The sequence below is a fragment of the Sceloporus occidentalis genome, unplaced genomic scaffold (genome assembly GCF_023333645.1).
Source record: "Sceloporus occidentalis isolate IW3139 unplaced genomic scaffold, rSceOcc1.0.p SCAF_8, whole genome shotgun sequence".
NCBI classification, from domain to species: Eukaryota; Metazoa; Chordata; class Lepidosauria; order Squamata; family Phrynosomatidae; genus Sceloporus; species Sceloporus occidentalis.
Window position 1 is genome coordinate 21,573,204 of NW_028316988.1, and position 12,472 is coordinate 21,585,675.

General features: G+C 42.8%; 1 protein-coding gene across 1 annotated transcript in view; it reads right to left on the reverse strand.

Moving 5' to 3' along the window:
- The window catches only part of FIBCD1 (fibrinogen C domain containing 1), a 48,156-nt gene that overhangs the window by 23,616 nt on the left and 12,068 nt on the right, over positions 1 to 12,472 (reverse strand). Inside the window, exon 2 of the mRNA XM_089535239.1 lies at positions 6,726 to 7,202. Coding sequence (XP_089391365.1) covers positions 6,726 to 7,202 — 477 coding nt within the window. The remainder of the gene's footprint in view (positions 1 to 6,725; positions 7,203 to 12,472) is intronic.

Below are 12,472 nucleotides of genomic sequence, written 5' to 3' on the forward strand. Positions count from 1 at the left end.
TTTAGTATATTTATTTGTACTCTGAAGGAGAGAAGAGCCATCGTTGCCTTGTCCCAGCAGCTGGTGATGCATCCTCCCTCCATTCCAACTGCCACTGCTGTGGACTCTGAGGGACAGAAGAGCATGAAACACCCCAGCAGAGAGAATGGGAGGACCACAGTGACTATCTAGGGCCAGAGGGAAGAAGAAGCTGCTGGTTCTATGGCGACTTGGACCTCTGCCTTCCAAGTGCCTTCTAAGAAGCAGAGCCCTCCCTTCAGTCCATCTGGTGCCCTCCAGCCATGGAGGGAGAGATGCAGGCCCATCTCCATCAGGCCTGGACTGAGCTAAGAAGCAGAGCCCTCCTTCCAGTCCATCTGCCTTGGTCCAGGCCTCAGAGGAAAGGAAGAACTGCTGGACCTGATCTCCTTCCCCATCACCATTCCCTTCTCCTTTTGTGTTGAGTCTTTAAATTGTAAGCCTGAGGGCAGGGAACCATCTAATTAAAAATAATAATACTTGTAAGCACTCTGAGAGCCTTTAGGGCTGGAGGACGCAGTATAAATACCATAAATAAATAAATAAATTTGCATGAAATAGCCTGCTTTTATTGAATTTAGAAATTAAAGGATAAAATGCTTTTCATTTATTATTACAAAAAATGTGTCAAGGGGAACTGAGTTGTGTATTGCCCTTTTTGACATGGATAATTTACAAATTTAATAACAAATGATTTCTCACACTCTACTGGTTTTGCTGCGGAGTGAAGGATACAGAGCTAATTTCAAAAAGGTTGCAAATTTTTGCTCTGGCCATTACAGAAATAAGAGTAAGGAGCCACCCCTGGTCTTAGGGTGATCTGTCAATGCCATGAAAATGGTGAATTGGTTTCAGGTCTTTTGCTTACATTTGTGAGTTAAAAATTGTGTAAGCCATAATAGGATTGCCTGGTCAACAGCATCCCATTCCCCGAGATTTTGGAGTCAAGATCTCAAACAATATGCCAGATCTACGTGAATCACAGCAGCAATACAGGCAAGGGCTGAGTGGGAAGCCGGAATTGTTTGTGGGCCAACTGATTGTGCAAATGGGAACGAGGGGAATCTGGGTAAAACACAATGGATCAGATAATGTGGCACATATTTTGCTGATTGTTCGAGCAAACAAATGCACACAGCAGCCACAGTGCTTGCCATCATCTCCATTCACTTACAGCACACATGGAACAATGTTCCCCCTACCCAGACCTACACTACTGCTGAGGCTTGTAGAAAGCTCACTGGCAGCCCAAAAGGAAATGTCCACATGTCCTAACTCTCTGCTGCTAGGGATTTTGAAATTTGTCTTGACAGGTAATCCATTCCCTCCCTTATTCAAAATGGTACAGTGGAGTCAACAGGGTTCACCCACTGGGTCTCTTTTCAGACTTTCCCAACCTCATTTCCATATCTTCCAATCATCCCAGTTTGATAGGGCCAGGCCCAATTAAACTTCAACCATATGCCAGGAGGTTCAGACAAAAGCAAACTGCTGCAACCTCTCCCAACTTGGGAGGTCTTGTAATGAATAATTTTTTGCCATCTTGACCATATTCCAATGTTTCTTGGCCACATGGATCCGAGTTTTCATCTGTGAAGTGTATGGCATTTCTCGTATGTGCATATTCAAGATGCATCTGCTATTGCTCCCTGCAGAGATTTAACTTATAGAGACCCTGCCAAAGCATCAGAATGACAACTGCAGCAGCTCTAATTCAAAAGCAAGGCATCGCCAAATGGCAAAACAATAGGAATACAGAATTCCCAGGGACAAGGAATGAAGCACAAGCTGTGTGCACAGGTAACAAATATAACTGAATAATACTAAACAGCAACAGATGTTGAGCCCTAGTTTTCATTGCTACATGTTTTTTTACTCCTGTGGACTATATAAGACAGTAGGGAACTGGGGGAAGAAATACTGGATTTTGGTGTTTGTAGGCTTTTTCAAATTTGAGCTGAAACAAAAGATGAAGAATGTTCTGTTATCCTTTCCTGACCTTGATTCTACCATTACAGGAGGTGAAAAGGGGGCATAATTGGATAAGAATCTTTGACAGGATAAAATAACATTTGCTTCCTATGGCCAAGGTTGCTGCATCACCTTTGGCCTTTAGAGAAAATGGAAGTCATAGATCTGAAGCTTTGTTCCCAACCTCTCATTACTCTAAAGAGTGCAGAAGAGAAAGGTCTTTGCCAACCTAAATGTGTGCACTTTACCATCTATCTGTGGAACTATGATGTAGTGGAAAAGTCCCATTTGGTTGGTAGGCATACTATCCAATTGTCCCAGTTTGGCAGGGATAGCCTCATCCTACTTCTTCAAGCATTTTTACAATATCCCAGTTTCTCTTTCTTCCTCCCACTTTTTTGTCTCCTGGCTTGACTATAACTTGGCCTTGTCTACACCAGGCAACAAAGCTGTAGCCCCCTTGATTCTGGTTCTATAGAAACACACAATGCAAGATTGTCTTAGCAATGAAAGCACTACTTTTGGGCTTTAATATGACATAAAAACTCACTTCTTGTGAGTTTCTTGTGAGTAGAACAGTAGGCACAGCTCCATCAGGTCTAGACCCAGAAGCAGATGAAGGGCCCTCCCTCCCTCTCAACTGCCACTGAACCCGCCTTCGAGGGAGAGACGAAGTTGCAAACAACAATGCCAGCTGTAATCATCACTTCTTTTTCAAATAACATAATGATATTACATTAATTTTTTATTTACTTGCAAATCTCATTATTTGTTTTTGGGCAGGGGAAGGGGTGACACATTGAGCAAATCTTATTTCCCCAGACGAAGGCCATTTTCACGATATTTAGTAACAAAGGTTGGAATTCTTTCTCCTCCTTGGCCTGTCCTAAATGAAATTTACCTTTTTACTTAGAGTTCAGGTTTAAACACATCCCCACCAACTCCCTATTAATCCTGTAATCCCACTTTTTCAGCTGTTTTTAAAATGTCCCAGGTTCTCTCTCCTCCTTTCAGTTTTCCCCTTCATCCTTACCTTACTTCAGTAGCTGCAAATGGAGTTTAAAGTGCAAGAGTAGTTTGTGTTCGGTTAACTCAGCAATGAAGAGAGGAGCATTGAATCTTGCTCTTCCCAACAGGTCATTTGAACCCTAGTCTCCCAGAGACCTACTCAATACTCAAACCACTACATGACACTGGCTTGCTATAATGACTATTGTATCTCTATTGTCCCTCCTTCTCTTTTAAACAGTTCTTGGAAGAAAACTATCCAAATATTTCCTAGTGGAAATGACTCTGACATTGTAACCCTCTTCTAGGGTTTTCTTGATAAAATTTATTCAGAGAAGATATGCCATTGCCTTCCTCTGAGGCTGAGAGTATGTGACTTGCCTGAGGCCAACCAGTGGGTTTCCATAGCTGAGCAAGGATTCAAACCCAGGTTTCCCAGAGTCCTCATCCAACATTCAAATTAGACCATATTGCCTCTCATAGTATTTTCTTGGCAAGATTTGATTGCCATTGCCTTCCTCTAAGGCTGATAGAGAATGACGGACTTAAGGCCAGCAAGTGGGTTTGCATGGCTGAGTGGGGATTTGAACCCCAGTTTCTTAGAGTTCTAGTCTAATACTCAGACCACCACACTACATGGGTGTGTGTTCTAGAATGGCCAAAATATATCCATGTGTTTCTATAAATGTCTTCCTGCCACTTTCTGGACCAGTGGGAGTTGCTGGAGACTATTCAAGGAAAGCTCCATATAAATCAAATTATGGGCCCAAACAGACAGGCCAAAATAAAGCTGCTTTGGGTCACTTTAGAGATATTGGAGATAAATGACACACACATCTTAAGAGGCCAGAAGCTGTGCCAAAGCTGCGCTCTAGTCCTTAGGCCTGGAGCATGGCTTTGGCGCAGCTTCCGGACTCTTAGGACGCATGCATAATTTAAACAGCATATCTCCAAAGTGATCCGAAGCAGCTTTATTTTGGCCTGTCTGTTCGGGCCCAAAATTAGTCCACTAATGAAATGTTAGTGCTGAGCTTTTGTGAGGAGTTGTTGCTGTGTGCCTTCATGTTGTTCCCAACTTATGGCAACGTTAAGGTGACCCTAACATGGGGTTTTCTTGGCAAGAGTTGTTCAGAGGAGGTTTTCCACTGTCTTCTCCTAAGGCTAAGAGTATGTGACATGCCCAGGGTCACTGATCTCCAGAGTTGCAGTCCACACTAGCTCTCCTCACTCCAGCACTGGCTTTCCCCACTCAGTTGAACTTCACCTGAATATTCAGAATTGAAATGGCTAGCCATTTTGTGGCACGATTATGCAGCCTTCCTTGCACTATACTATAGGGAAGTAATAGCTGTTCTCTTTTTCTCTAACCTTGCCTCAGGCATCAGTACCGAATTTACAGTGCCTCGGTCTGTGCTCCAATCAAAAGACAGAAAAGTTCACTGAGGTAAGCCAATATCCTGAGGGCTTACCAGCATTTAACTACCTTTCTGGCAAATTACCTCTCAAGACCTACGTGCAAAACATGTACATATTTTCTTTTCTCCCTTCAAACTGTCTAACCTTTCCAGTTTTCCTGCACCTACACCCACAAGAAGAAGATAACAGCTAAAAAGTATTACAGGGTTTTATTTTTGGTGCTCAGCAGTTGCCCTTACAAGTCTTCTCTACTCATACCCTCCAACCATCCCAATTTGGCAGACAATCCCAATTAACCCCCTGCCATTCCACTTTTTGGGCTGCTTTTTAAATGTCCCAGTTTCTCTTTCCTCTTCCCATTTCCCCTCTTTGTCTTTTAATTGCTGCAAACTGAGTTAAAAGTGCAGAAGTACTTGTAACTGAATTAACTAAGCAGTGAGGAGAGGGAAGGAGAGAATGGGATCTTACCCTTGCTTTTCTACTCCTTCTTCTCCCTCTCTTTCCTGAGTAGATGGAGCCAAAAGCAAACTTCTGCAATTTCCCCTTGCTTATCTTTGCTAACCTATTAATCAGTTTTGCCATCTTGCCCACACTCTGATGTTGCTTGGCCACACATTGAGTTTTCATTTGTGAGATGCTGGAGGACATACTATGTGTGGCATCCAAGATAGTAAGAGTTCTGGATAAGCTGGATGTGGGGTGGATGAAAAGGGACTGAATGGGGTTTCAGAAACATACATCACTATATTCCATCTCACAACCTTGTTCACTTGAAATGCCTTGGGGGAAGGAAATGGAGAAAAATGTTCCCATGCCTTCTAGAGGACATTTAGGGCCAAACTTTTTTGTTTTATTAAGTATTTTGAAAAAGATATTTCAAAAGGACAAGCAAATAAGTCCTAGAACAAATAAAGCCTGTACTCTCCCTAAAAGCCAAGATGACGAAACTGAGACTGTCATACTTTGGCCATATCATGGGAAGACATGACATGTTAGACAAGACAATAATGCTTGGCAAGGGAGAAGGCAGTAGGAAAAGAGGAAGACTGCTGGATATACGGTGGGCCCTCCCCTTACACAGGGGATCCGTTCCAGAAATCTGTATATGCACGTGCCCCATTAAAAACAATGAGGCGCATGCTTGCAGCTTGGGGCAACGTGTGCACCATGCGTGCACACTATTATTTTGGTGCATGGCTTCCGCATAAGCTGGAAGCCGCGTATAGTGCACCCACATATGGCACGGGAGCACTGTACTCCATCAAGGAAGCCACGGCTGCTCTGAGTCTGCAAGGCCTGAGCAGAGTGGTTTAGTATAAGGTGATTTGTTTTCTCATACTTTAGTAATTTCCTTAGAAAGTGCTGCTACTTGCTCCTTTCTATCTTTAATTTATGCTCCAAGAAACTGGTATCTCCCAATAGTTTGTGTTTGCAGTGGTATTCTGCTTTTATTTTCTAGACAAAATTCTTCTAAAGGCACATTACTTCTTTTTTTATGTGACTGCTGAAATTGAACAAGATTTTTGGTCCAAGTATGTTTGTTCTTCTGTATGGTATTGTAACTCTTTATGTATGACATTTCTTTACACTTTTAAAGAAATACAAAAAAACCCAGGTTTGAACATGTTCGAAACCATTTAAATCGTGTCTATAAAACTCAAAATAGGAGTTCTATAAATGTATAAATTGTAAAATTATGAATAATTGTATATAATTGGGTATACTGTATACTTGTATAGCCAGTTATGCAATATATACTACACTACATAATATACCTCGTATGCACTAATACTGTAATATGAATTTTTGATTTGAGGGTGACCTTTTTTTAAAACCGCAGTATCTGCCCATGTCATGCTTCCAGTCCATCACCTTTTGGCCTCTCATGGCCAGAGCTCCCACACTGCACAACCTCCAACATTTCACCAATAAAAACATAGACATGTTTGGCCGAGCAGCATTGGAGTGCGATCAAGATGCCAAACATTATTTATGAGGAAGAAAACATAAGCTAGGAAAGGCAAGAGTCCGATCCCTCCTCTCCTCTCTCCCCTCCTGAGTTAAATGAATGCAAACTACTTTTGCACTTTAAACTCAGCTGAACTGAAGTAAGCTAAGGAGAAATGGGAGAAGTGGAATGAGGACAGAGAAGCTGGAACATTTTAAAAGTGGGACAGAAGAGGTTTAATCAGGACAGGCCCTCCCAGTTGGAGGGTGGGATTCCACATATAGCATGTGTAGTAGTGGTGCTGTGTGCGTGGGGAGAAGATACATACAGATTTTTATCTGACCATTTCACTCCTTTCTCTCACCTGTATGAGGCGGCCTTGCTCATTCTGCAGGGCGTTCAACTCCTGCCCCATCGCGCTGTGCCCCTTCTTCAAACCTTCACAGTCTGTTCTTAGCTGACTGGCATGGGCAAGTAACTTTGACATCTCATCTGACAAGCCATTCAACAAAGCTCTCTCCTGTCCCTTTGATGACTTTGTCTCTATGCTGTGATCAGTCATTGCCCTCAGGAGCGACGACTGGAGGCCCTCCAGGCGAGTGAAGCCATTGTCCTGATCTAGGCAATTGGGGTCAATGAAAATATTGATGCGAGAGCTGTCAGCTTTCTCGATGGTCACCAAGGCATTGGTTTCATCAGGATTGGTGCTGATGACAGGCGGGGATTCTGTAACCGGCGAGTGATAGTGGTTCATTAACAAAATGGCACCCGTGACTGTAACAGCGAGGAGGATGGCCACGGAAAGGAGGACGGTGCACAAGACATAACCGCAGCTCATTCTCTAGAAACACAGAGAGAAGGGACATTTGTTGTAAGGGAAACATAAAAATGCTAAGTGCAAATGGTGATGAAGGCACCACTTGTTTTCCAGCCCCAGTGCTTTTGTGAACCATAGATATTTCCTCTCCACTCACATGCAGCTACATCTCTGGAATTATAAAAGCAACTAAAAGTTGCAGTTACTCCACAAAGAAGTGAACCTATTTCTCATTAAGTTACATTTGAACTATAATGTAGTTACATTACACTTTTTGTTTTGTTGGCATACACAGCTGTTTTGTATAAACTTAACAGGAGATGTTTTTAAAGGGAAAAAACATGTTATAGATTATCACACTAACTGGGTAAAAAAACCCTTCCCCCCCCCCCCTTTTATCTGAGAGGTTAGCTTGAGTTCTGGAGTTTTTGCTCAAAATCCCTCCTGCCAGGCCTTGTCTTTTGCCACGCAGGTGTCGGCTCCTCTGGGGTAGAACTGCCTTCTCTGTGGTGAAGCAGGGCCTCTTCTGGGGTGTCACCCAGTGTGGGCCGCATCACCGCACCCACTAATGATGCCACTGCTCCAAGGGCTTTCTTCTGACATTATTTAATTGTATTTTAATTATACATGGGTGACATACACAGTTATCCATCTCCCTTTATATCCACAGAACAATTCTGTGAAGTAATCTAGGCTGACAGAGAGAGAAGGTGTAGAAGAATGGAGGAGAGGGAGTGATGCCTTACAGTGATACTCCTTCCCTCTTGAACAAACAGATTCCATGAAGAGATGTCAACCACCACAAACATCATGCTCATTCATATGCTTGTATGGCTGGACCTGGAACATTATGCTGGATACATATGCTCTGTCAGTTGCTCCCTAATGTTCTCATGTAAGCTGGCTCAGCCAGAGAGAAGCAGAGAGGGTGGACTACCAGAGGACTACTTCCCTGCCTAAATAAGAGGCTAGTTTTTGTTCTAAAGAAACCCATGCTATGTGCTGACAGCTGATCAGACTCAATCCAGATGTTGCTTCAAGCAGATACGCATTATGGAGCAGCGAAATGAAATGGTGGCAACTGCAGAAGGAGGTTAGGTGAAACACTGCTATTTCCACTTTTTATATGTGGTGAGCATTTGGGATTGGAGAGGCAGTTTGGGGTTTATGCTGGAGCAATAAGAAATTTTGGAAGCTGTGCTACCTGCTTATCCTAGAATTCTCCTGTCCTCCTCACATATGAGCTGATACGCCAGCTGCGACCTTACCTGGGCCGGGGGGACCTTGAAACGGTGGTACATGCTCTGGTAACCTCTCGGCTGGACTTCTGTAATGCGCTCTACATGGGGCAACCCCTGTACCAAACTCGGAAGCTACAATTGGTTCAGAACATGGCAGCAAGACTGGTCTTTGGATAATCCAGGGCCAGTCATATAACACCTGTCCTTAAAGATCTACATTGGCTGCCCATTCGCTTCCGAGCGCAATACAAGGTGTTGATTATTACCTATAAAGCCCTAAATGGCTTGGGCCCAAGGTACTTGGAGGACCGCCTCTCTCCATATAATCCGCCCCGCACACTCAGGTTGGCTGGGAAGCAATTATTGTGTGTTCCAGATGCTAAATATTCAGCAACATCACAAAGGGCCTTTTCCACCTCGGCCCCACAGCTCTGGAACTCACTTCCCAGTGAGCTCTGCTCAGCCACCTCCCTCGACCTATTTAAGAAGGGGTTAAAAACCTTCCTGTTCCAGCAAGCTTTTCCCTAGTGTCCCTAATTGTAACTTCCGCTCTCCCTTCACTGCTGTTTTATTTTTGTGCTAGCTTGGATGTTGTAGATTGTAGGTTTTAACGTATTTTACTGCTGTTTGTAATGCATTCTGTGATTGTAACCCGCCTTGATCTATGGAAAGGCGGGCTATAAATAAAGATTTTATTTATTTTTATTTATTATTATATGCAATAAATTGTGGTTATTTCTTAGGTTATTTCTTGGCAGTTGGAATCTTGGAGTGGTGGAGTTGTCCCCATAAGGGCCATCTTGTCCAAAGTCTGTCATGCAGAAATACTCAACTATAAAGCACCCCTGAAAGATGTCCCTCCAACAAGACCTCTAAAGTTTGAGAGTCCTCTGCTCTCCACTTTCAAACTGTTCTTACACTAAAAAAAAAGTTCTTCCTTTTTGCTTTTTTCACTGTGCTACTTCTCACTGCTCTCTCTGAATAGGAATGGAGAGGGTTACCCATGTAAAGATGTTGAGCCTAGTCCAGTAGGGATGTTGTCATATAAAAAGAGGTGTATTTTGGGTGCTAATATTGAAAGACCATTGGTGACCCACCTTCCATCCTACAAACCAGCTAGCATTACTTGTGCCCACAAGTGCATCGCAGAATGCTTCAATTCCACCAACTCCTTTATTTCCTGAGAGCCTGAACATCTTAGCAAATGCTCTCCGGTGTGCCAAATGTTAATCAGCGAGCTCCCTGGCATGGCATGGTGTGTGTCTGTGTCTGGCGCAGTTCAATTCACTCAGAACATCACTTTGGGTTATTGCAAGAAATTGAAATGACATCACTTTAATTTCCCACACAGCCTTGGAGCAATATTTCATGAGGAAATATTGCTGGAAAATCAAAAATGGTGGCTTGGAAACCCAGATCTCCACTTCCCAAAGAACTCCAAATGGTGTGCTGAGTGCTGAAGCTGGGCTTGTTCAAATCCTTCTTGTGAGTGTGCTTGAATGTTGGCATCATCAGCACCATAGACCCAGTGCAACCTGAGTGGAAATTTGCTGTGTTTTGTTTCTCTCCTTTGTTACCAAGCTGAATATATATTACTATGTTAAGTGCTGAGCTAAACTGATTTAACTCCGAAGAAGCCTCCGTTTATTGACTTTGACATCTTGTGCTTGAATAACACAAACCTGAAAAGTGATGACATTGCATATCCCCATGAAGACTGGCTACTTTCCACTCACTGGTTTTGTCCTGGAACACCTCTGCCAACTACCTTGTTCCCCTTGGGATGGTCAAGTCATGCTCCTCTTTTGTTGCATGTACCCAATAACAATGTTTTTGGCTGAGAAGATAGGGAATCCTATGCAACCATCCTCTGTCCTCTCTTGCTTTGCCTCCTGCCTACCTGGATTGTTGCTGAAGTCACCTTAATGCAAATGGCCAGAGGGGCAGAAATGACAGATGCTTGAAGGAAGATGTCAATCCAGAGAGACATGCAGGGATAGGACAGGGGAGCAGTCCTGCCTGGATGATAAGGGAAGGGAAATTTTGCCACTGCAGCAATTTCTCACTTTTTTCCTCCACAAAAATGGAGTCACCTTTTGGTATCTTTGAATATGCAGCACTTTGTATCCAGCCCCTCCTCCTTGGAAGGCCTCTATCCCTCCTGACAGCTGCATCTGAGGAATCATAGCCTTAGTTCTGCAGGTGTACTGGAAAGGGAGAAAGGCACAGAGAACTGAATGCAACCACATAGAAAGCATCCAACAGCGGGAGACAAACAAGGAGAAAATTTCTTTGGAAGGAGACAGAATAGAAAGTGACTTGGGTATGGTCAAGCCTAGTTCAGATCATTGGAGAATTATGATTAGTATAAAAATATTGAAATACATATATTGCTTTGCCTTTAATTAATATATTATTATCTCTTTGTTTGTCTATTATTTGTATACATAACGTACCCTCCTAGTTTGGCAGAGATGGTCATGGTTAATCCTCTGCTGTCCCACTTTCCCAGCTGCTTTTCAAATGTCCCCATTTCAGTTTCTCCCTCATCCTCCTACTTTTGCCCTTTGTCCTCATCCTACTTCATTTGTTACAAGCTGAGTTCAAATGGAAAAAGTAGTTCCACTGAGATAATTCTGCCAGAGAAAGAGGAGAGGATGCAGGCTTGCCCTTCCCAGTTGGTTCATTTGGATCCCCTCCGCCTTTTGTTCAGCCTTTTCTCAACTCAGTACAAAAAACTCAAGAGTTTCTTTGCTTAAAATTGTAGGGGTTTTGTGTTGTTTTTCATTAATAACTTTTGCTCTCATTGTCTGGCCACATACTTTTGACTGCATCTTTCAAAGGCTGTGTTGTGAGAAGCATGCCCTCTATTCTGTCATCCAAGCCATCATAAAGATGTCTGAATAGCACTGGACCCAGGACAGAACCCTTTGGCACTCCACTAGTCACTTCTCTCCATCAGCTGGCCTGAGCAGCATTGCTATAGTTGAAAGGCCATCCAGTCTAAGTCCAGTAAGTCCCTGAAAAGGGAGAACAGGGAGGTACCTTAAACCTCTAAATTCAGACATACACATAGTGTGCAGATCTGTGGGATATTTTTTCTTCTCTTTTTATTCAGACATTTCCTCTTCTTTTTGCAATGTGTCATTCATCACCTGGCCATTTATTTATTGCTTTGTTGTTCAAACAAAACAGAAAAATTACTTTGGAGATCTTGTTTGGAGGGGGCAGTTACTTTTAGTGATATAACATCATGAAGTAGCATTCATGAGTGCTTTCTACTGGCTGCATCCTTCTGCTGCAGACTTTCAGAAACAGGGTTTTTTGGAGCATGACTTTGAACAGGTACACTCCACTGCTTCCAAACAAGACTACAGCTTTGCTGCTGCTTTTGACTTAACTTCCTTTCTCATTTTTTTTCTTTCCTCCCTCTTTTTTTTTTTGGCTTATATTAAGGAAAGAGATTCATGATTCATACCGTGGCTAGATGCTTCGTGCTTATAACCACCGGACTCATTAAAAAGTCATGAGGCCTGGTAACCCCTCTGTCACAAGGCAGGGCAAGTGACCCAAGAAGTGCTGCAGTTGAAATCCCAACTGGAACTGGGTCTTGCCATTTGGCTCTTGGAAAGTGAAAACTGGTTATTGTTGCATTAATTTTAAAAAATGAACCACAGGAATGCATATATCGTGTGACCCCCGTTATTATTTCATAAAACCGCAGTACCTAAGTGGGTAGTTTATCAAGTGCACCTTCTGTCTAACTGCCTTGTAAAAGAGGCCAAGTGTCTATGTTTTTGCTTTTAGGAAGGGAAAAAATATATCCTTGCTGTTGTTTTTTATGAGTGGGCAGATTATTGGTTCACAGATCAAATATATAATGAAAGTGGTTTTAAAAAACAGTGTGCAGTACTGACACCTTACCATAAAGCTCTGCAAACATTGACGAATCACTGGAAACCGGAGCCATCAGTTATAGAAAAACAAAGATGTAATCAGTGCGCAGAAGGAGCTATTAAAGTGATGCAAGAAGCGTATGAAGTTTGCAAAGAC